Consider the following 25,081-nt stretch of genomic DNA (forward strand, 5'->3'; position numbering starts at 1 on the left):
GCCCAGGATAGGCTCTCACCACCCCTTGGGACACTGCGCACAGACAGAAAAGTATCCCAGCAGCGCACTACCCTCCTGTGCGCTCACCCCGGGGAGTTCTGCTCTCAGCAGTGCCCTCGGACACCCCTTCTGGCAGTTGGAATTTCTGGAACTAGTGTCTACTCCAGATCCCCTGCTGATGGCATGAAATTCCTCCTTCCTAACAACACATCCTATATCCTCTTCCAGGCTCCTTACTCCACAGACAAAACTGGCCCTTTAAGAGAGCAGGATAAGCTCAAAGAAGAGAGTCATACTATGCAGAGCCATGGCCCCACAACCACAGACACAAAAATGTTTCTGCACTGCTTGAGTCCCAGCATTGTTTCCATTGTTCACCAGGGATTAACTCACGCCTGGAAATCTACCCAGCAAACAGGGACATCTAGTGGCTGAAGAGTAAACTGCAAGTGAACATATCACCTTCCTATCAAAACAAAAAAGCAGTCAAGTAGCACTTTAAGGGCTAACAAAATAATTTATTAGGTGAGCTTTCGTGGAACAGACCCACTTCTTCAGACCATAGCCATACCAGAACAGACTCAATATTTAAGACACAGAGAACCAAAAATAGTAATCAAGGTGGACAAATCAGAAAAAAAAAAAGATCAAGGTGAGCAAATCAGAGAGTGGACAGGTGGGGGGGGTCAACAATTAGATTAAGCCAAGTATGCAAACAAGCCCCTATAGTGTCTCAGAAAATTCCCATCCCTGTTCAAACCACATGTTAATGTATCGAATTTGAACACAAAAGTATCACCTTCCTGCAGATGATGCAAAAGGCCAGTCCGATCTTTCGCTCCCTGGGGCTAAGGCTTAGGGCTTGCTTGAGAACCTCACCATTCAGTACTCCTGGGTGGTTCCACAGTCCCCTGAAATTACACCACCTTTCAGAGAAACGTATGAAGGGTTTGATGTCTCCTGAGCACGGGAGTAGAGGAGTAGGGTGAGGAGGAAGGAATTCCTGCTACCCATGATCAGTGGCCAGCTAAAGATCTTGCCTGTGTCCTGTGCAGGCACCTTTGAAACGTGCCTGGCTGGCATTATGCTAATGAGGTGCTGGATATGCATGTCAGCACCTCATTAACTTGTTCCAAAGTGCCTCATTAACATGCCCCTTCCAAAAGGGCCCTTGAGTTTGCACCATCGGTGCGTAATCGTCTGAATCCAAAGATGACAAAAAGCAAAAGGAAGCAGAGGAGCAGCAGGTTTGTAACCTATCCTTTAAATCCACTTCGGTACCCAGTGACTGGCGGACGGCCAATATAACGCCAATATTTAAAAAAGGCTCCAGAGGAGACCCTGGCAATTATAGACCGATAAGTCTAACATCAGTACCAGGCAAATTAGTAGAAACACTAGCAAAGAGTAAAACTGCAGGGCACGTAGAAGAGCACGAATTGTTGGGCAAAAGTCAGCGTGGTTTCTGCAGAGGGAAGTCGTGTCTAACTAATCTATTAGAGTTCCTTGAAGGGGTTAATAAACATGCGGACAAGGGGCACCCAGTGGACATAATATACCTAGATTTCCAGAAAGCCTTTGACACGGTCCCACACCAAAGGCTTTTATGTAAATTAGGCGGTCATGGGATAGGAGGAAAGATCCTTTCATGGATTGGGAATTGGTTAAAAGACAGAAAACAAAGGGTTGGAATAAATGGTAAATTTTCACAATGGAGGAGGGTAACTAGTGGTGTTCCCCAGGGGTCAGTCCTGGGACCGATCCTGTTCAACTTGTTCATCAATGATCTAGAAAATGAGGTAAGCAGTGAGGTGGCAAAGTTTGCAGATGACACCAAGTTGTTCAGGACAGTCAAAACCAAAACAGATTGTGAAGAACTACGAAAAGATCTCAGCAAACTGAGGGATTGGGCAGCAAAATGGCAAATGAAATTTAATGTGGGTAAGTGTAAGGTAATGCATGTTGGAAAAAATAACCCAAATTACACGTACTACATGATGGGGTCAAATTTAGCTACGACAGATCAGGAAAGGGATCTTGGAGTTATAGTGGATAGTTCTCTGAAGACATCCACACAGTGTGCAGCGGCAGTTAGTAAAGCAAATAGGATGTTAGGAATTATTAAAAAAGGGATCGATAATAAGACAAAAGATATCATACTTCCCCTATATAAAACTATGGTACGCCCACATCTTGAGTACTGCGCGCAGATGTGGTCTCCTCAGCTCAAAAAAGATATATTGGCATTAGAAAAGGTTCAGAAAAGGGCGACTAAGATGATTAGGGGCTTGGAAAGGGTCCCATATGGGGAGAGGCTAGAGAGACTGGGACTTTTCAGTTTGGAAAAGAGGCGATTGAGGGGCGATATGATAGAGGTATATAAAATCATGAATGGTGTGGAGAAAGTGAATATAGAAAAATTATTTACCTTTTCCCATAATACAAGAACTAGGGGACACCAAATTAAATTGATGGGTAGTAGGTTCAAAACTAATAAAAGGAAATTTTTCTTCACACAGCGCACAGTCAACCTGTGGAACTCCTTGCCCGAGGAGGCTGTGAAGGCCAGGACTCTATTAGGGTTTAAAAAAGAGCTTGATAAATTTTTGCAGGTTAGGTCCATAAATGGCTATTAGCCAGGGATAAAGTATGGTGCCCTAGCCTTCAGAACAAGGGCAGGAGATGGATGGCAGGAGATAAATCACTTGATCATTGTCTTCTGTTCTCCTCTGGGGCACCTGGCATTGGCCACCGTCGGCAGATGGGATGCTGGGCTGGATGGACCTTTGGTCTGACCCAGTATGGCCATTCTTATGTTCTTATGTTGTTCAGGCTGGGGGGCCACAGCAGAGCCAGCATCCGGGCAGAGCTAGAACCCTGGCCAGATGGCTGGGGCGGAGGCTGCCCGTGCACACAGCCCAGGGGGTGGAGCTGCTCTGGGAACTGCTGCACCAGGATGCGCCTCTCTGCAGCGGGCAGGGGCCTGTTGGCCACCTGGGTGCTCAGATCCAGGTGCAGGGTATGAATCGCAAGCTCTTTGCCCCACAGCTGGCTCACAAAGGCTGGTGCCAGTGGTGGGGGGGTGTCAGTGAGCAGATGTAGGGCCCTGTTGGCTGTTCCCAGCCATGCATGGTTGATAGAGTCCCTGCAGCCTCCTCAGGGTGGTCTAAGCTTCCAGCTGCAGGCACACCCCTCTCCTTTCCAGTCTCGCCCTGAGCTGGGCAGCCAGATGCCACCAGCCTGCCTTGCTCCTGAGATGCGCCGGGAGAGTTTGCTCTATGGACATTTGCTGCCAGCCATTCTCCAGCATTCATTGCTGCCATATGGAAATCAATTTAACAGAGCAATAAACTCTTCTTGATGAGATTGCTAACCGCCTGCAGCATCGGCTCTGGGCACAACATTCCCATCCACCGACAACAGCCTTTGTTTCCAGGCTCCCATAATGAGTCAGAGGCTTACAGGTTGGACGTGGCATAGGCTTGTGGAAAGACAGCAGGAGGACTCTCCCTGTCTGTGGGTGAGCAGGAGGCGCCCAGTTGTGGGGCAGTTGTGCCCACCCCTTAGCCACAGCTAAATTCACCCTTAAAACTCACGTCACAGTAAAGAGAGAGAGTCACCGAGTGCAGAACATCCGTCTCTCCCGGGGCCCCGCAGGCAGCAGCGCCAGCCTCCTGCTTCCGGGCACTGGCTGAGAAAGACAGTCCTCTCCTGTCAGGAGCAGCTCCAACCGCTGGCTCTGTTCTCAGGTGCCCCGTCCGGGGCCAGCAGGCACATAGGCGAGGTGGCAGTCTGAGCACCCCAGGAGCAAGGCTGACCATGGCAGATCCCTCCACACCGCCCTTTGGTCTGCTACTGCTACTCCCTCCCACACCTCCAGGGCCCTCAGCCTGTGGCCTTCCTGGATGCTGTGCTAGGCCCCAAAGCCAAACTCCAACAGGGAAGAAAATGTTGAAAGGAGAAGACAGAACAGGATAACCCAGAGGCCTCAGGGCAGGGCAAGAGGGGCAGCCTCAGAACTCGGCTGCCTGCTGGGGCCAATGGCTTGAGAAGGGCAGGGAAGATGGGGCAAGGTGCAGGCTCAGCCCCAGATGGACGCCTGCCTTTCCCAGCAGTCAGGCCCTGGGGGGTACCCAAGGGGCCTGGCCACAATTGCACCGACAACAGGACGAGGGGTGGGCAGGCAGAGCCTTATTTTCCTTCCAAAAATTTTGGTGAAATGACCCTTTTTCTTCTGACTCATTCTGGATTTTTCCTAGAACCCTTTTACTCAACATTTTTCCACTTCAGACCCCTCCAACATGGTGGTGGTTTGTACAAAACCTGGCGTTTTTTATAAAAATGGAAATGTTTTTCACAGTTTACTGCAAAATTTCCATTTAATTTCTGACCAAATCTAGAGGTCGTGGATCAACTTCTGCGCTCTGGGTTTTTATCCTAGGCCATCACCACGAATTTTCTTGTGCACCGAGGCACGTGCAGATGCGCACCACCAACAGAAACACGCTGCCGGCTGCGGGCGCTCTGCTAATCAGCTGAGCAGCACCTGACTCTCTCCTGGGCAGCCGCCCAAGTGCTCAGCTTACAGGGGACACTGCTGGATGCCTCTAGTTTGATGCACGAATTCTTCTGCCAACCTGGCACCACCTCTCGGGGAGCTGGCAAAGCCCTCTGGTGCATGCAGGAAGCGTGGGCACTACAACACCGCAGCAGCATAGTGGTGCTGTGCTGCCTGCCATGGCAACGTGCCCTTAGGCCGGTTTTCACTGACAGCTTTGGCTGAGTGAGGGTGTCGGAATGTGGCTGTTTGGCTGGGCTCTAGCTCCCCATCTCTCCGGATAGGGGGCAGGTCCCCTTCCTCCTCCTCACCCTCCCAGGACCTTGTACCAGGAATACACTGGCCAAACTGCTTTGCTCCACGAGGCCAGACAGCTTCGCTATTGCATTTGACAGGCCAGGCCAAGGAGAACATCAACACCCACCCATCACACCAACCCACCAGCCATCATCCCACCCACCCCCAGGCCCGTGCACGCCCAGCGACCCTCCAGCGCTCAGCACACAGGGGCCAGGACAGGCGGGTGTTGCATCCAGCTTGGAGCCTGCACTGCTGCTTGCAGTAGCCGGAGAGGGTGCTGGAGGCACTCACAGCCCTGGGGCCAGAACAGGCGAGTTCATCCTCCCGCTGGCGGTGGTGGGGCGGCAAAGGTGGGGGAACAGTGCCATCTAGTGGGCCGTGGCTGGCGGCTCTGCGGAAAAGGATCTCGGCTCCCGGAGCCCGGTAGCAGGAGCCGGTGTCACTGGCAAGTAGGACAACGGCAAAGTGGCAGTTTGGCCCTGTGCTCCCAGCTGTGCTGCAGGGGGCCCCTCCTCTGCTCTGCCATCTGCGCCGTGTTCTGGGGCGTGCGGGCTGCCAGCTGAACCGGGGAGCCGGGGGCCCTGGCTAAGGAGCAGAGAGAGCATCAGCCCTAGCGAACGGCTGAACCGAGAGCCCACCAGCACATCAAGGGTAAACCCTGCAGGAGGCAGAGAGGGCCCAGGTGCATCTCCCCCTCGGGGACCAGAAGCCCAGAGATGTGGGACGCTAGAGCCAGGAAACCAGTCCCGGCCTAGTGGGGCTAGTTCAGAATGATCCCTGCTGCCTATCTGCCGAGCATTAAAAGTCTGACTCGAGCGGCCGCCGTGCTGGCACGTCTGCCTGCACTGGGGTTCCGAGGAAAGGGGCAATGGGGCAAGCTCATCACAGACCACAGCTCCTGCCTCTCTTTGCTCCCCCCACATGTAACCGGGGCCAGTCATTGCCGCAGAGCTCCCAGGCAAATACCCAAACGGCAGGTGCCAGCAGCTGCAAAGGCTGAGGCCGCACTGGGCCCACCAGAGGGGAGGCTACCCCGATGGGAAGAGGAAAAGCTCCTGGCCTTTTTCCTCTGTGCAAAAGAATAAACGGGCACAAATCAGGCACCAAGAATGGCAACATTAAAACCAGCAGGAGAGCAGGTCAGCCTCCCCGGACGGCCAGTAACAGGCTTCAGAACTGACACCCTTGAGCACAAAAACTGCCAATCAGACAGAGCCGGAATTCATACCCACGCTTGGCCCCATCAGGCTGGGTCTGAATGGAGCCTGGGAATGGCTGGCTTGCTGCAAACAGGCATTTGACCCCTTTCAGGGAAACAGTTGGGAATGGGGCACAATCAGCCTGACTGAACTGGCCTCATGAGCACTGGGCCCCTGCATGGTACTCCCATCTCTGCAGGCCTGGCTGTCCCTGCCCAGGGGACGTTTTCACTTCATGCATCTGATGAAGCAGGCTCCAGCCCAGGAAAGCTTCTGCGCAAACACGTGCGTTGTGCTGAAATAGACTAACACAGGTCCCACTCTGAGACCTGGCAACATTGCATCTCTCGTCCAGCGTGGCCCCACTCTGGAAGTTGTAAGGTGCTGGGAGCAGTGGGCGAGCTCTCCATAGAAGGTGTTTCTAGGGCAGGTGGCACTGGGGAAGGGAGCAAGTGAACACGTGTGTTTCACACCACAGCCAATCCCTAAGAATTCGCAGAGGTTGGTGCCTGCTACTTCTTTCCACCAGCAGGTGGAATAAATTTCATGTGCACCAAGGCACATGCAGATGTGCACCACCCATAAAAATGCACACTGGTGGCTGTGGACACTTTGCTGATCAGCTAGGCAGCACCTGGATCTCTCCTGCACGGCCACCCAAGCACTCAGCTTCCAGGGAACACTGGAGGCAACCGAAGTCTCTCTAACTGGAGTCATGGCACAAGCTTTAGCCTTCTCGTGCTTGTCTTCAGCCCAAAACAGCCTCTAGTCACCTAAAGCTTCCAGAATGCTGTCCCTGTCCTGTAAAATCCCCTTTGGCTCTGCCTGTTGTTTTCCTTCCCCCCTTTGCAGCTGGATTGTTTGTCTCTGTAGAGCACAGTGCAATCCAGCGTGAATGAACACCACCACCAGCTGTATGCTATGTTATCACAAGTAGCTAGGGTTGGACAAGGAAATTAGCAGCTGGCAGCCTGGGACAAGAGCAGATTAGCAAAGCCTCTGTGGCTCAGTGTCTTTTTGCCTGGGTCTGTGATTTTCATCTTTAAAGGGCCTGGACGAAATTTTCATATTTTGCAAATAGGCCTGGATTGTTCAGAAAACAACCTCACTGCCTGACTAGAGAAGTGGAAAACACTGGGTGATTGGAACAGACAAAGATCTTCCCTTCTGCAGGGAACATAATTATCTCTTTGCAAATCAAAGGCCATTTCAAATCTGTCATGTTTTGTGTAGATCACAATAGGAGCTAATGTAATTGAGGCCTGGGAAAGCAACATCAAAATAAAGCACAGGCAAGACTGCATTTTTCCTCCCATGTTAACTAGTGAGCGTCGTTCCTTCCTGCAGGAGCTGCTGCTGAGATTTGGGGTTCCTGTGCAAGGTGCTCCACAGGCACAGAGTGAGACATTCCCTGCCCCAAAGGGCTCACAGCCTAGAGAGACAAGACAAAAGATGGGTGAAAGGAAGAGTCCTTATCCCAGCATTATAAATGAGGAAACTGAGGCACGGAGAGTGGGGTTTTCAGAGGTTTTTGAAGGTGTTGGGCAACCCGCCGCTCCAGCTGGAGTCGACAGGCATTGCAGGGGATCAGCACCAAAGTTTCCTTTAATCTTTTCCATCCATGTGCAGCTTTTTCCAGCTCTGAGTGTAATAAATTGTGGTGTGTGCGCTGAGGCATGTGCGTATGTTCGCTCCCAGTAGAAACCAACCACATAGCTGTGGACACTTTGCTGATCAACTGGGCAGTATCTGACTCTCCCAAGTGGCCGCACAAGAGTGCAGCTTATAGGGAACACTGCTCAGCACCTCTGAACATCAGATTTTCCAGAGGGTTGAGCCCCCCCACGTAGATACCTTTGACTTTCCCCGGAGCCCAGCGCGTCAGGGGCATGCTGGGTGCTGAGCTGGCCTAAAATGTGTAGCAGGGAGGAGCTGCACGGCGAGAGCTCATTAAACAACACGGCTCCCTTCCAGCGAGAGGCCCGTCGCTGGGCCGCGCAAACAGACCAACCGCCCGGTGGGGGGTGAGGGCTCTTCAAGCAGCCTCTCCCAGACCTGCTCTGAGCCACATCAGTCCCTGGGGCAGGACTTTTATCCTCTCTGTGGTTTTCCATGGGGGAGCTCCCCCCGTCCAGCAACACTGGTGAGCCACAAAAAGGCTTCCAGCCCCATTAGGAGGGGGCCTGGCACCCTGTCCTCCCCTCAGCACCTCTCTCTGGGTCTGAGCTGCTGCTGTTGCTCAGGACATGTCTGCCGCTCCGGGGCTGCCAACCACCGAGCAAGACCCTGCCCTTCCCGCTGGCACGCTCACCGAATAGGCTGCCGGCACAGGAGCAGCGTGCCCTGTACGCTGGGCGCTTGTGCCACCACTCGGAAGAGATGCGGGTGCCCTCCAGCCGGTTGGCAGAGCGCCCATTCTTAGGTTTCTTGTTTCTACCAGTGGTGCACATCACACCTGCTTTGGTGCACATAAAAATTATCCCACACATGGATGGGAAAGACAAGAGGTGACTTTGCACTGGAGTGGACAAGAAGGCCATACTCAGAGGGGTGAGGACAAATAGGAGGGGGCTACAAAGTGTCCATAACCCCAAGTGCTGGCTGGATACTTGCCAAGCGGGGTCTGGGGGCATCTTTATTCACTGCCATCTTAGCTGAAGGGTGGGAAGGGGGACCCTTTCCGGCTGGAGCTGACGAGAGGCTGTGAAGCTGGGAGATTAGACAGATGGGTGGATGCTGTGGGGATGGCTGGATGGATAGATATTGCTCCCTTCAGCTGGCTTTTGTACCCTGCTTCGTTTCCTGTCCTCTGCGTGCGTGCAGCTTTGCTGTGCTGCATCTAGCGTCGTGTGAAGCAGTCTCTGGTTTTCACTCCTGCCGGCCCACAGGGGCTTTTCTCAGGACCCCTGCGAGCTGTCCGGACGAGGGTTGCTGTCTAAAGCTACAATCCTTAGTGCTGTCACCACGGCACAGAACTCCTGACTAACTGAGGCAATTTGTGCCTGGGAAGTGCCCAACACAAACACAAGTCCAGGTCTGTTTATCTCCCACACTTCAGGAGATGATGACGAATTACTGAAGCGTCTGTCGGGGAGGTGCCGAGAGGTCACCCTGGCTGCGTCTGCTGAGGCCGGGGGCGGGAAGCAAGAGCTTGCTTCTCTAACAGCCTTCCAGCCAGCTCAGAATGCAGTCGGGCTTCTCTTTAGCAGCTCCTTGCAGAGGATTTTATTTTTATCTCCCTCCCTGAGCCTCTCTCTCTCCCCTCCGTGTGGCTGGGGAGGCCCCTCCGGAGAGAGCAGCACACTGCGCTGCTTTGGAAGAGCGCTTGCTTTGCCTGCCTTTTCTGAAGGCCCATTTGTATCAATTGCCCGTCTGTTGGGTTTGATTTATGGCCGGTGTGCTGTGCTCCCGCCTGTTGGCAATACGTTTGCAGGCAGGGACCAGCTGCAATGTGGACCCTCTTGTTTGCCATGACAGCGCGCGCTCGCTCTCTGGCTGAAGGGCTGGAACAATATGGTTTGTTTGAATTAATCATGCTTCCTGGCAGTGAAACAGACGTACCAGGACATTAGCGAGCGTACAAGGAGGGGCGCCGGCTTTGACACGCAGCTCTGCCATGTGAAGTGACTGGCGAGATTTTAATTTTTCATGGAATTTTTTTAAAAATTCAGTTTTGGAGCCAGATTCCAGCAGGCAGCTGGGCAGCTATGAGCAAGCAAAGGTACTTCGTAGCAGCAGTCCGCCTGCAGGGGTTAAAGCCCAGGCCTGGTGGGCACACCTGAGGAAGGGAAAGAGTAAGGAACATGGAGAGGGGGGTTCTCGCCAGCTCTGATAACCCTGGAGGGGAGCAGTGTCTGCCGGGCCAGAGAGCTGTGCTGAGCCGTCGCAGCCACCCCAGTGTCTCTAGGGCTCAGTTCCCGCTCAGGCACCCACTTCAAGGCCAGATTTTCTTATGCGCCCAGGGCGAGACTGGGGCCAGGCTTGGCAAGGGTGCAGTGCCATAGCGACAGCTCTTTGGGGGGAAGCTGATGGAGCTGGTTTACACCTGCCGTGAGCCCAGCTTAGTGCAGCCCGGAGGAGGAGGCTGTGGCTAAAGGAGAGGTTGGGGCCGGGGGGGTGGGGATTGTTTGGGAAAAAACTAAATCACCAGGACCCCACCCCCGGGAGTTTTGTTTTAAGAATTCCAGCCCCTCTGACATTGCAAGGAACAAGGTGGTGGGAGCTGCCAGGGCTAGCTCAGGCCAAGAGGGGGCACCCAGGGAAGACCCCCCCCCCACACACACACCCGTCCACACAAGGCAACTGCAGCTCAGCACACACACACACACACACACCCATCCACACAAGGCGACTGCAGCTCAGCACACGCACACACACACACACACACACCATTCACACAAGGCGACTGCAGCTCAGCACACGCACACACACACACACCCGTCCACACAAGGCGATTGCAGCTCAGTGCACCCACACCCACACACACACCATTCACACAAGGCGACTGCAGCTCAGCGCACGCGTGCACACACACACACACACACACTGTTCACAAAAGGCGACTGCAGCTCAGCGCGCACACACACACACACGCACACACACACTGTTCACAAAAGGCGACTGCAGCTCAGCACACACACACACACACACACACACACCATTCGCACAAGGCAACTGCAGCTCAGGGTCTGTGCTGGGTACCGCCGACCAGCAGAACCAAACTGAACCTGGGACCTTCATTCAGGACCTCTGCAGCTTGAGCTACAAGCCAGCTGGCTCTCAGGGACTCCTGCTGCACAGGGACTCCTGGCTGTGTGTGAGTGGTCCGAGCACCCCCGCACGGGACGGCAAACCCCACCCGGTCAGGGCGCGGGTTACACTGGGTTCGGCAGCAGAGGGGGACGGACGGCGCAGCGAGCTGCATGGGAAGAGCCTGGCCAGTCCTCACGTGGCTCCTGCCATGTCTCTGACCTGCTCAGGACTCCGGCCAGGGGCACCGCCAGTCCCCAGGCTGAGGTCTGGGAGTCGGAGCAGCCAGACTGCCCGTCCTGCTGTACGCCCTAAGGAGGCTGCGAGAACACCAGGCCAGGCTGAGCTCTGGGGCTCGGGCTCAGCTGGGTGGGTGGGAGCTGGGCACTGCTCCCCCACCCCCCACCAGCCATCCTTCTCTCTCCGTCGCTCGGCAGTTCCCCGTCCGTGGAGCCTGGAGCAGCTGCAGAGAAGATCCTGTTCCCAGGACCGCCCAGGAGCCAGCAGCAGGGATGCCTCACCGCCCAGCCGTGCCTCCAGGCCCTCTGCACAGAGCCTGGCCTCTCCGGCGCAGCAAGAGCAGCCAGAGCGCTGCCTCCCGGCATGGGATGTTGTCAGTGGTGCTGCTCTGTGGAGCAGGCAGGTTGCAAATCCACTGGATCAAAGCCTGCCAGCAGCCCACTGGCAGTGAAGGCGCCAGGGCAGCCAGTGGGGAGTTCATGACCTGCTCAGCACTGAGTTGCGTGGCTGGGGAGCCTGTTTGCCGTCTGCCCCAGCTATAGGCCTGGCCGTCTTGTAGCCACGCAGCCCCTTCCATGCATCACCGACGCAGCAGCAAGCTCCGGACCCTGCGCATCCCACAGAGCCCAGCTGCCGTAGCCGGTGAGCCAGCCCTACCCTGCTCCCACTCCCCCCCGGGGCTGCTCCTCCCTCTGAGGGCATTGATGCGCCTTCTGCAACCGGGCTCGCAGCTCAACAGCTCCCACTGCTCCTCCCGCAGCATTCCCAGGCTGTGCTGCCCCCTCCCGGGCAGCTTGGGGCTGCACACTGACCCTGGCAACACTGGTCTGTGCCCTGCACTCCGCAGGGTGGCAGCTGGTGGGGACGCAGGGGTGTGAGGCACGGAGAAGGCTCCCTCCCAGCCCTGCCACCCTGAGGAAGTGTCACAAGGGCCCCTGTGCAGCCCGCAGGAGCGCCTGGCAGGGCTGCGGGCAGACAGGGCACAGAGGGACTGCTGTGCACAGGGCTGGCCTAGGCTCCCAGGCCCAGGCTGACAGGCAGAGGCAGAGGCAGAAGAGGATCTGGCTCTCTCGGGGGAAGGGAAGGTTCGGGCCCAGCTTGGTGTTCAAGAGAGGTCGCTCTCTCCCCTCCTGGTTCTCTGGGGATCTGGGCAGGGAAGGGGGCCCTGCAGGGTTAGATGTGGGTCTGGTGCCTGGGGGTGGGCGGCAGCAAGGGGCAGGACCCATGTTTCCTGTAAGTGAGCGCTTGGGTGGCCGCCCAGGAGAGACTCCGGTGCTGCCCAGCTGTTAGCAAAGTGTCACAGCCGGCAGCCTGTGTCTATGGGTGGTGCACATCTGCATGTGCCTCGGTGCACAGAACAAAATGTATTCTGCCCACACATGCAAAGTCTTAGAGGGAGCCCCAGGCAGGACAGGCTGGAGCTGTGGGGTCCCCCTGGTTCCTGGGGAGCTCTGGGACCAAGAAGGCTGGGCGAGCGGGGCACGGTGAGGGCACTTCCCCTGCAGGCAGTGCGCCCTAGCTCTGAGCGGGGCCAGACTGTGCCCAGCCACCAGGCCCCATTACCCGCCGGCCCACGCATGGTAACTCTGGAAAAGCCCCGCGAGCAGCTGGGGCCACTTCCCCATTTGGGGTTCCCACTCTCGCTGTGTCATGGGGTGGGGAGCGAGGGCATTGCAGTGTCACTGCTTGGGAGCCGGCCATTCCCATCAGCTCTCACCTTCACTTCTCCAATTGCCCCGGGTGGCCCACACCCCTGCTCAGCACCCCTCTCAGGCCAGCTCCATCCTTCCCCTGGAGCTCCGGGTGCCAGCGCGGCCACGAGTCGGTACTGGCCAAACCGGGGCCTTGTCTGCTTGGTGCCAGCCAGGCTGCATCCCGGAACACCCAGGGCCCCAGTGCCATCACACAGCTCTCACTCCAAACCCTGCTCAGCTAGCCACACTCCACCCACGCCTTGTCCTGGGGCCCTGGCCCGGCTGCACCCCACACTGCAGAAAGCTGCCCAGTGCCTCCGGGAGGGAGCAAGGGCATCTCAGGAGCATGCTGTGTCCCAGGCCTGATTCCCACCTGTGGCCACGAGTCACCGTGCCATCCAGCCCCGTCTGTACCTGCCCCTCAGGAACTGGGGCTGCCGGAGGCATTGCCAGGGACATGGGGAAAAGCCTGTGCCAGCTGAACGCCACTCCCTGGGGCCTTAGGTTCTCCCACGCCCCTTTGAGCTCCAGCCTCTGCACCCTCTTTGTAGGGAATGTTTCATGTCAACCTGGGGAAACCACTGTGCCAGGCATCAGGGATCAGGGCCCCGTTGTGCCAGGCGCTGCACAGAACCCAGCGGGAACAGGGCCCCGTTGTGCCAGGTGCTGCACAGACCCCAGCGGGGATCAGGGCCCCATTGTGCCAGGCACTGCACAGACCCCAGTGGGGATCAGGGCCCCATTGTGCCAGGCACTGCACAGACCCCGGCAGGGATCAGGGCCCCATTGTTCCAGGCACTGCACAGACCCCGGCAGGGATCAGGGCCCCATTGTGCCAGGCGCTGCACAGAACCCAGCGGGAACAAGGCCCCATTGTGCCAGGCACTGCACAGACCCCAGCAGGGATCAGGGCCCCATTGTGCCAGGCACTGCACAGATCCCGGCAGGGATCAGGGCCCCATTGTTCCAGGCACTGCACAGACCCAGGCGGGGATCAGGGCCCCATTGTGCCAGGCACTGCACAGATCCCAGCGGGGATCAGGGCCCCATTGTGCCAGGCACTGCACAGACCCAGGCGGGGATCAGGGCCCCATTGTGCCAGGCACTGCACAGACCCCAGTGGGATCAGGGGCCCATTGTGCCAGACGCTGCCCCAGCAGGAGACAGGCCTGCCTCCAAACAGTTCCCACTCTGAACAGACCAGTGAAAGGAAGGACCATTGTCTCTGGTTTACAGCAGGGATCTGAGGTGCAGACATAAGGGGACATGCCCAAGACCCCCCCAGGGAGTTGGTGGCAGAGCTGGGAAAGCCCAGGGCTACTAGAACCAAGACCCACCTCAGTGGCTGCACCACAAAGCAAAAGTGCAGTAACCAGCACCCCAAATGAAGTGGTTGAGCAGAGCAGCCCCCTGGAGCCCCTCAGACCCACGGCCAGAGCTGGGGCCAGCCAAGACTCGGGGAAGCCGCAGGAATAAGCCAGGCCAGGAGCAAGAGACAGGAGGGCAACAGGGAGCCATTGCCAGCTCAAGGAAGAAGCCGAATAGCGGCATGTCGCCCCATGGGGCAGGGCTGGGAGGGGACCCCACTGGCTTCAGGCCAGACGCGTGCAGCTGAGAGCAGCCAGGCTGTCGGGGTTGGGCTCTGCGGTACCCAGCTGGCTCAGCACTAATCCGCATCGCGCTGTTGGCTGCAACTCGCCCTCGTGCTGAGTGCGTCCGTGATGCCTTGGGCCTGCACCCCAGGGGTGTCACACAGGGGGTCGCAGCACCCAGGCCTGGCTGGGCTCTGCCTCTCCACAGGCTCTGGGGCAGGAGGGGAGGGGCAGCTCCGTTGTTCTTAATACCCTCTCTTTGTTTCTTCAAGGCTGTGCCGAGGTTCCCACGGGGACCCGCGTGTCACCATAGTTACAAGAAACAAAGGTCCCACTCTGCAGTAAACAGGCTGCAAGAAGGCAGGTTTCCGTGGTAAGATTCTCGGGTTGCTACACTCAGGACAGATGTTGCAACGGCAGCCTCCCCTCCCCTGCGCCCCGCCGCTGCGCTCATCGCTTATCTGCGGGAAATCAGACCGGCGCGCGGTGAGATGGGCATCAGTCGGGGTGGCCGGAAGGGAGCTCGCAACACGCGGGGTGGAGAGAGGGTGTCTGATTTTGAACTGACTTGCCGAGGCCGAAGCATCCTGGTTCTCACCCCAAGAGACACCGTAGGGTGCTCTTCTCCCATGCACCCGGCAGCGCGGCTAACCCCGGCCAGCACGCCACAGTCCCGCAGCCACACGCAGCCATCCACCATCCCACCAAGCTCTCCTTGCACTCACACTGGGGGGACCAAAAGTCCCACTAGTTTCTTCCATTTGCAAGCAGAATAAACTTTGTTCTGCGCACCAAGCCTGTGTGGAGGTGCACCACCAACAGGGCGCTCTGCTAATGGGCTGGGCGGCACCTGACTCTCTCCTGGGTGGCCGCCCAAGTGCTCGGCTTCCAGGGAACCCTGGTGGGGATCACCTTGTTGTCCTGTCTGTATAGCACCTGCTGCAGTGGTCCTCCGGTCTCCAGGTGCTCCTCCTAAGTGAAGACCGGCCCCAGTCAAAGCGCCTCACAGCAACATCTGTCGGTCAGGGAAATTCTTGCCAAACAGTCTGTCCCATGGCTCCATGGTGCGCCAGCCCTCCCAGGTAACAAAAGACGGCCCTGGGGGTTCAAGGTGCCGCCGGACTCCTCCTGCTTTTGGCCGAAGGGGCTAACACGGCAACTCCTCTGTAATGGGTCACTGAGAAGTCTGGAAGCCTCCAGCCGTCAGCAGCTTCCTGGAGCCGTGCTGTATGATGCTCTCTGCGTAGCTGTCCGTTTTCAGCAAGGCCTGTAATGAACAACTCTCTGGGCAGGCACGTGCTCAAGGACCCAGCATCTGTCCGCAGTGACAGACATGCTGCAAGGGCTGAAAACTGGCGGGAGCTTTCTGGAGTTCCTTATGGCATGCCAGGGACCGGACTAGCTGAGCTTGCCGGGCTCCTTCCAGTCCTACAATTCTTTGATAGCAGAATTGTGACACTGCATTTGAACACTTTTGCCCCTACAAGCAGTGACTGGTGCAAGAGGCTTACCTGGCCTGAGTTCACTGTTGCAGATGTGGCCCAGTGTCTATGTCAGGGGCTGCTCAGGCAGGACTTGGCCCAAGGAAACCAGGCAGAGCAGACACCAGCGCAGGAGACCTGGCTTGCCAAGGTGCACCATGCACTAGACTAGACAACTGGCATTCAGGGCTTGGAACCAACTGCTGAAGTCTGGGACCAGTGTTCCCTGTAAGCCAAGTGCTTGGGGGGGACACCCAGGAGAGAGGCAGGTGTCCCCCAGCTGATTAGCAGAGATCCCACAGCCTGTGTTTCTATTGGTGGTGCACATCCGCACCTGCCTCCGTGAGCATAAAAATATTCCACACAGGAATGGAGAAAACCTTCACGTGGATGGAAGAGATCAGCGGGAGCTTTGGTGCTCCAAATAAACCCAGTGCTGCAAAAGGCAGCAGCAAACCGGAGCTGGGGAGGGGTCATTTATCAGACAGTTTAGTCCCATCCCTAGACTCCATCTGCCAGTCTAGCTCCCGGGCGAAGCCGAGGCTAACCGGGAATGGATCTCCGGTGGGATGGGGCTGGAGTGATTGAAGCCCTGGTGTAGGCTGTGATGTTCCCCAGCTAACGTGGGAAGCCCAGCAAAGCAACAGGGCAGAAACAAGGGAGGCCAGTGAATGCGGGGCAGGATTGCCGGGGCACAGAGCGGGACTTCTTCCAGCCCAAGATAAGCATCTGTGAGCACCAGCTTTATCTCTCCAGCTCAGCCCCGCGGGTAACAGTCCCACACACGCCGCCCAGGGAGAGGGCCGGCAGCAGCTGAGCAAGATAACACAGAGCAATCCCTCCGGCTGCTCCCCCAGGGCCTGCGCGCACGCTGGGAGTACCAGCGCCGCCTCAATGCAGCCTGCAGGGGACTCAGCCACCAGGCCAAGAGGGGGCAGCTTCTCACCCAGCGAGCTGCCCCCTAGGCCTGCTTCAGCCAACAGCGGGGCTAGGGGCTTGTGCTGCTCCCTCCCGCTCCCCCAGGGCAGGTTCTGGGGGCGCCCAAGCCCCACCAGTGCTTAGCGCTGGTCCCCAAGTCCATCCTGCCAGGGCACAGGCACTGGTAACGTTGACAGCCAGGGGACCGGGGGCTTGAGCCCCGTTCACTCTGATGCAGAGACCATGGCCGGGCGCCCGCCGCGTGGTCGGCTTTGCTCTCCTGCTCCCTTCAACACAGCTCTGGTGACGGAGTGCCAGTGTCGCCCACGGCACGTCGCCAGCCCGGGGCGTGGGAAGCGAGCGGCACGGGCTGTTCCCTCAGCCAGGGAGCCACCTGCAGCCACAGGTTGAGGCTTCAAGGCCTCCCGAGCAAGCCTGCGTCACACTTGGAAAGCAACGCAACCCCTCCTGGGGGCAGGGGGAACGGAGGGAGGGTTTCGAAATACACACAACTCCAGCTAGAAGCCAATGTGATTGTCACTGTGTCAGCCCACGCACTGGCTAGCAGCCAATGCGTCCGTCAGCCCCCTGGGCACGGCGACCTGCACCAAAGTCCATCTGGGCACACTGGTACTCGGCTGTGTGACGCGGTGGAGCGTGAAAGGGTTTTATCCCCCTGGTTCGGTTACTTGTGTTTCCTGATGCCCACTAGGAACCCGAGGTGGGTGCCTCAGTTTCCCTAGGCACAAGTGTGTAGTGGTGATGGGAATTCCAGGGTGATGACATCTCACACGTCGGCAATGGCCCTCCAGGCTCTTTGTAACCCAGGCCACCAGGTGACCCCTTTCTTCCCTGGGAAACAGGACAAGGCGGGCAGAGGGGCTGGGCTGGTGTGAATTGGAACCGGGCTGTTGGGTGAAGCAGTCGTGTCTGGCTGGGGAGGAAGGAAGGGGGGCCAGGACCCGGCTCAGGGACCCCTCTGGGCCCCTCTCCCCAGGATGGATGGTGCTGACGGCTTCTGGTTCATGTGCTGACAAATCTGTTCTACGCTGTGTCCCTGTCGCCTCAACCGGTCTGCTCTCCCTGTGAATGAGCGTCCCATCTGCCTGCGGGCAAGGGGCAGGGCCTGGGGACCCCCACACCATGTGACAATTTTTCTACAGCTAGAGAAGACCCAATATGATTTCATCTGGACTTTATGTCTCTTGCAACTGCCTGGGCTTCGGCCCCCAGGTCAGAGGGATGCTCCCCCCACTGGTCCCCCAGAGGGAAGGAGAGTGATGTGAGGTTATGGAGGAAATTAAGGCATCAGCTGCCCCTGTGCACAGGCCCCGGGAGCAGAGGTGTGCAGGCCTCCGACAGAGGTTGGAGAGGCAGACACACAGCAGTGGTGGGGGGTGGGGGGGCACGTGCCTCGTAGCAAGTAAACAAACACATTACAAATCCCATCGTGGTAAACAGCTGTTTGCACAATAAAGGCCCCCACGGGAAAGGTCAACAGTGCAAGCTGGGATTGGGCAAGGCTCTGTTTACACAATTGCTCCCATACTCCAGCTCAGCAAATGCAACGTGCATGTCATGCGGACTCAGGGATGCGCTGCTGCCTGGGGGCGTGTGGGTGAAACGTCAAAGATATTTAAAGGGGAGGTGTTAGGGTGCGGATGCCCTCACCAATGACCTGTCTCAGCTGTGGCTTTTCCTCAGGGGCAGTCAGCACCCAAAATAGATCAGTGAGGATTTACTTTGAGCATTCATATCACAAAAGCCACCATAAACTAGCACCATTCCTGGCCCAGAGCACAGCACTGCCTACACGCAGAGAAGTTAGGGGGAAACATCACATCCTCTCACCGGAAGGTTGCAACATAACAAGCCTTCACTTTTTGAATTCAGAACAATAACACACTGGAACCCAAGCCAGGAAGAGACAAAACAGACTGCTCCCTGAACCAGCTAGGCCCAATTCCCTCCACTTTACACTAGGCTGGTTCTTTCCAGACCAATTCCAATTGCACACTTCAGTACAGAACTATCTAACCTCCAAGCAGGACCAAGAAAAAAAAACCCTCACATTTCAAGTGACAACCTATAATTTTCAATACTCATCAGTTAAATACCTCAGAGGACAGGCAAAACTATGAAAGGGGCCAGAAGGAAACCCCCCACCCCCTCAGAGTGACAAGGTGGGCCCTGCCAAGGCAGAGTTAAGGGTTGTCTACTTAAAGGTGTTTCTGCTTCATTACTATGAGAACTGAGCCCCTCAGAAAGATGGGAATCAGTGTCCTTTCCAGCTGACACCAGGCACAAGTGAGGTTTGCGGGAGGAGAACTCTTCAGCAGAGAATCCTCCAAAGTGCCAGGAAAACTGATTGAAACTGTAAAGAAATAGAATACAGACAGGCCTAGATGGACAGATCGACCAGGAACGAGAGCTCCTGGCGAGAGACAGCCCACTAGTGTCATCAATTTGGACTTTAAATGGCCGTGGACAAAGGCCTCGCAAGCGGCCGTTAAGCAAACAAAGCCGGGGTCAGAGGCAGAGTCCTGGGGCAGACCCTGGCGAAGAGGAGGGACGCTGAGGACTATTTGGCCAGTTCGGGCAGGAGGGAGCCCTGAAGACCTGTGCTAGGACTTGGCGTGGCGAAGCCTGGAGACATCCCAGCAGTGCCCCAGTCAGAGCTGTGACCTGACGTCCCTGTAAGTTGCACCTGAACTGCCCGAACACCCTCTTCAGTGCTGTCCTGAGCTCTGTGGGAGGTTGCAACAGAGTCGGCTGAGCACACGCTGTACCGAGGAGACAGATCCTCCAACCCACAGGGCGACTCTCCCCTTTCTCGGCAGCCCTGCTGAGGCCCTTGGCTCCTCCCGTCGCAGCAGCGAACACCGGGGCTTGGGGAGCGCTGGCTGAGCCTGGCGCGTGGGTGCTGGGGCCGGGGGGGCTTGGTGGCCTCTGACACCCAGGAGCTTGGACCAGCTGATCGTGTTGTCCCTGTTCCCCTTATACTCTGTGGCTCTAGACACAGATCTGGTGTCCCAGCACACGGCCACTCCACCAGCTCTTACGGGCGAATCCTGGATTTAGGCCTTCCTCATTCAGGCTCCCCTGGAGCACCCAGGAGCAGGACCAGGTGTACCAGGCAGGGCCCCTCTAACTTTTTCCATCCATGGGCAGAATAAATTTTCTTCCGCGCACCACCCAGAGAAACACAGGCCGTCCACTGGGGGTGCTCTGCCAATCTGCTGGGCAGCCCCTGAATCTCTCCTGGGCAGCCGACCCAGCACTCAGCTACCAGGGAATGTCACACAGGGCAGGCCTGGGCAGCTCCATAGTGGGGACCCTGGAGGGTTATTTTCCATTGTGGGGTGAGGGGACAGCTCGTGGGGCATGGCCAGCCCATGGGAATACAGGTGGGTACCAGGGGATGACAGGGTGCTGCCTAACATGACACTAGCTAGAGAGTGCTGCACGTGAGCAGGGCAGACATGAGCTCCCGGCACCTGACACTGCGTTGAACGGTGCCCTGCCCAAACAGGGACACTTACAGCACATGTCCAGCCCCTCCCTCTTTCCCCAAAGCCTGGGCTGCGCTCCAGGGCTCCTGGATGCTGTAATCCTCCTGCCAGGCTCTCCAAGGCCAAGCCAGCAGGGCTGCCTCCAGTGGGTCACTGAAAAGCAGTTCCTTCTTGCCCCGTCCTGGCCGCTTGTGGGCTCCGGTTGAAGATGGGTGGGCAGGGGAGGATGCTGAACGGGGAGGCCTTTCCCCAGCCACTGGCTGTGTGCGATGTGCTCCTTCCTTCCTGCCAGAAAGCCAGGCACATACAGCCTGCGGGGAAGCATTTTGCAATCACCTTTTCTGAAAGTCAGAGCAATTAACGGCATTGGTTGGTGGCTTGGGGTTTTTTCTTTCTTTTTTGAGGAACTAACGGTGAAAGCAGAATGTTAGCGAAGGGCTGGAACACTCTGCCGTCCTGGGGGCCGGGGGCCAGTCCAGACAAGGAGCCACGAGCCGAGACGTGCAGCAAGGTGCTGAGATGAGGTAAGGGATGGAGCCCACTCGAAGTCAGGTTGTCCAGAACGTCTGATGGGATCCTGCTGCCTGGGCTGGCTTCGTCCTGTGCCAAAGGTTCTCAGGGCGAATTGTCCCCCGGGACAGAGGCGATGAATCTGGGCGTCCTGGCACTGAGAGCCCTCCTGCTGCTCAGAACCGTTTGGCAGCTGCATGAAGTCTGCATGGTGCTTTGGGGCAGCGAAGTGCTGTCCCTGAAAGCAGGGCTCTTCACAGCGCTTTGCCCCACCGGCGGGGTGTGGAGCCGGAATAACTCCTTCTCCTGCACCAGGCTCTCACCCATTGACCCCACACCACAAGTAACGTTCCCTGGAAGCTGAGCACTTGGGCAGCCGCCCAGGAGAGATTCAGGAGCCACCCACCTGATTAGCAGAGCTCCCCCAGGCAGCAGCCTGTGTTTCTATGGGTGGTGCACATCCGCACATGCCTCAGTGCACAAAACAAAATTTATTCTGCCCATGGATGGAAAATAGTAGAGGGAACCCTCCTCACAGGGGTTCCTTTTGGGGGAGTCAGTGGGGCTGCCAGAGACCCTGGCCCAGACCTGAACCTGGTGGGGATCAGCTGCCAGGAGCCGCTGAGCAGGTCCCTACTTGGAACCCCCTAGGGAGGGCAGAGCAGGGGGCTGGGAAGAAGAAACTGAAAATAGTTTGTCGGATAAACTGACCACAGCGAGTGGCCGGCAGATGTGGCTGTCAAGTATTTCCTTGTTCGTCCTTCCAGAAGAACAGCCCCTTCCCGAGCCGGGAGCCGCCTTTCTCAGCTCTGCAAACCCTCCCGATGGATGGCCTGGGAGTGAAAGCCCCTTGCTCCCCCAGCACGACACATGGAAACAGGAATGCGGCTCTCCCCTCTCTTCAGGAGCTGGGGCACCCACCTGCCATGTGTGGGGCTGAGCAGAGCTCTGAGCTGGCTGCTGGGGCCGTGCTCAGCTCTCCCCATGCATGCTCATGGCAAAGGCTGTGGTTTGCTCCCAGGGCTTGCCCATTCCCTGTGTTCTTTGCAGGGGCACAGACATACGTGGTCCGTATCCACCTGCTCAAGGTCCAGGCCCGCCCTCAGTCCTGGCTCTGCTCCCGTCCAGACATAGGGTCTTGTCCCTTTCCTGTGGTGCGCCAGCAAGACCTAGAAAATGGAGTTGGGGGCCAGCCCAGGGTTCCTGCCAGGGAGTGGAGCTGGGGACTTGTGCACCCCCAGTCCTGCTATGCAGCTGGAGCATCGGAGGGGGGCAAGCCCTGGTGCCCCGACCCTACAGCCCACTGGGAGCAGCAGGCCAGGTGGGCAGAGCAGGGCAAGCCCCACGTCCTTACCCCACTCAGAGCACCGAGAGTGGGGAGCACAGCAGGGCAAGATCCCACACCCCGCTCCTGCTCCCTGCTGGAGCACCAGGCATAGCATGGCAAGCCCCCAGTACCCCTCCCCAGCAGCAGCACCCCACGGATAGCGCAGGGCAAGACCGGAGTGCCTGCGGTGGGAGGGCCAGGCATACATATTTATGGGGGCCCCATTTGTACGGGGCCCTTGGCCACTGTGTGTATCCCTCCTACCTCCGTGGCCATCTGGGAGTCAGGGGAGAGGTGGCCCCATCACTACCTGCCCACCTGTCCCATCCTGGCCAGACCACAGTCTCTTTGCCCGATCAGGGTGGCAGCACCAGGCAGGTTGGGGAGGGGCTCGATGCAGTCTGGCAGTGTAAAGGATTGGTTGTACAGGCTGCAAGCTCCTGGGAGCAGCAGGGACAGGCTCTTACTAAGGGGTGCCTCCCCTGCAGCTGGGAGCAGGCACCCTGCCTGGCTGGAGACTCACACTTGCAGAGATCAAGCTAGTGTGTTAAAAATGGCAGCCTGAGCACTGGGGCCGTGGCAGAGAGCAGGGCTGGCCGCCTGAGCCATGCCGTGACTGGAGAGTCGTGGAACAGCCTCATGCGGGTCAGCACCCAGCACGTCAGGGCTTGGCTTGGCTCGGCTCTGCCAGGAGATGACCAAAGCACAAACTCTTCCACACAAGTAACCAAACGTCTCCAGCCACGGGAGAAATTCTCAGCCCCCGGGGGCTGACGCAAAGTGAAATCTGCTCTGTGAAATACAAATGGAATGGATATGTCAGCTGTTGGTGGCATGTGTGTGACAGACAGACAGATAGACACGCAGATGGGGCTGATGGGGATAGATAGATAGGTAGCTAGACTTTCTGAGCTCCAGCTCAGGTAGAATACACAGGGGTTCATCCCTCTCTCGGGTGTGACTGCACCGGGCTAGGTTAACCTGAGCACGCTCTCATCCCCACAGCTGTTCTGCTGGGCCTGCCAACGGGACTCGGTATGTGAATTCCAGGTGAACCTGAAGCCCGGGATCTGACCATGGCTGCGTCCTGCTGGGCTGAGATGCTGCTGGTGTACGCCGCACTCTTCCTTGTGCTCCTGGGAGGTGAGCTGCAAAGGGGAGTGAGTTCCCAGAGGCAGAGCTGGGCAGGTTCTTACTCCCGACAGATGTGCCGTGGGTGCAGGGCCATCACTTCTGGGGCAGGCGTGGAACCAGGTTGCTGGCGTCCCAAGACTGGTGGCTGCAGGGGCCGAGCAGTGAATGTGTAGGGGACAGGCCTGTCTGAGAGGGTTTCAGGTGGAGAAGGGCGGTGGACGTTTCCCTGGCCTGGCTGTCCTGGACCTGCTCTGTAGCTAACTGGAGAATTCCCCCACCCCTGCAGCACCGGCCTTTCACCAGAACCAAAGGAAAATAATAGACCGACGTCTCGGGGCTCTGAACCCAAAGAGCCCCCCTGGAGTGACCATGGACTGAGCATGACTTAGCTGTGCCCACAGGCCGGGGGAGCTGGAACCCCTTCTGGTGGGGGGGAGGCTAATTGCTGTAGAACCAAACTGGAAACCCCTTCAAGCCAGAGGCTGCCCCAGCCCCCAGCACCTAATCCACATGTGACTCACCAACAAGAGCCCAAGGGAGATGAAGGCCCCCACTCCTAATGGGTGTCCCTCTGGTACAGACCCTGAGGCTGTGCCACAGGCCAGTCCCACAGCCCCTCAGGCATCCCAGCCCTGAGCCAATGCTGGCACAGCTGGAGTGAGCCTGTGCTGGGCCCCTCCATGTTCTAACAAAAGCCACTGCCTGCATGTCTGTCCCTTGTGCTGGCCCTTTGCCCTGCTGGGTGCTAGCAAGGCCATGCTGTGTTCCAGGGCTCCAGGAAGCTGTAATCCTCCCACCAGGCTCTCCAAGGCCAAGCCAGCACAGCTGGCTCCAGTGGGTCACCGAAAAGCCATTCCTTCTTGCCCCATCCTGGCCGCTCCTGGGCTGAGCTCTTGCTGTGCAACGGGCCTGTCCTTAAAATCTCCTTTGGGGACAGAAAAAGTCCAGCTAAACGGCAGCCCATGTACAGCTGACAAAACTGAGATGCTGCTTTGCTGCTCGTCCGCAGGCGGGAGCCAGCCCCTTGGCTGTGGGACTCGCTGCCTCAAGGGCCCTGGAGACCGAGCACTTAGCAAGCGTCAGAACGAGGCTGGACACTTCTCCGGCGAGCACGACCCTCTGGGTTTATATAGAAAGGGCTAAAACCCATAGGACCTTGGAATATAGGGCATCAGCCAGCCAGCGGGGTGAGGGAAGGCTCTCCCTGGGGCAGGTCACCAGATCCGCTCTCCCACTGGGTGAGACGCAGCCCTGCTCTGAGCCCAGGTTTCTAAACGTGGGGCTGGCCTGCGGGAAGGAGAAGCTCACTCTGACTGCGCACAGGCGTGGCTGGCCTGCCAGTGAAGGAGCAGACTAGAAGGCCAGCTGCTCCTGTGCCAGCCCCAGGCCCTGGCCCCGGCCCCCTAACCTGATGTTCCTGTTTACTCTGTAGGAGCCCGAGCCTGCGGCTTGGTAACGGTGAACTCGCCCTCCACTCTCCTGGGATCTACAGTCACGGCCTCTTGCACCATCCAAAGCAACAACTGCAGTGGCTTGAAAGGTGAAGCAATCCAGATCATGTGGCGGCTCGACAACCAGCCCATGCCGGGGAGCCAGTACCAGAGCGTGAATGGGACAGAAATCTCCAATCTCACCGTCAGCCAGTTCAACCGAACCAGGGCCAAGCTGCGGTGCTACGTGGCGTGGAATGGCACCCCCCAGCTGGTCGGCATGGCGGAGGTCCACGCCGGCTGTAAGTCTCACCCTCCTCGCCCCGGCCTCCGGGGCCCACTTTTTCCTGGCATCCCCTTCCAGGCACCAAACCCCTGTGTCCACACATGCAGCTGGGGCAGGGCAGGAGGTGCCGGCTGGACCTGGGGCAGATAAT

At 57.7% G+C, this 25,081-nt stretch overlaps 1 protein-coding gene across 1 annotated transcript in view; it reads left to right on the top strand.

Moving 5' to 3' along the window:
* CSF3R (colony stimulating factor 3 receptor) overlaps positions 1-25,081 on the top strand; it is a 147,420-nt gene that overhangs the window by 107,353 nt on the left and 14,986 nt on the right. Inside the window, exons 4-5 of the mRNA XM_074976054.1 lie at positions 23,131-23,223; positions 24,647-24,946. Of these exons, the coding sequence (XP_074832155.1) occupies positions 23,131-23,223; positions 24,647-24,946 (393 nt within the window). The remainder of the gene's footprint in view (positions 1-23,130; positions 23,224-24,646; positions 24,947-25,081) is intronic.

The sequence above is a fragment of the Carettochelys insculpta genome, chromosome 24, assembly GCF_033958435.1.
Source record: "Carettochelys insculpta isolate YL-2023 chromosome 24, ASM3395843v1, whole genome shotgun sequence".
NCBI classification, from domain to species: domain Eukaryota; kingdom Metazoa; phylum Chordata; order Testudines; family Carettochelyidae; genus Carettochelys; species Carettochelys insculpta.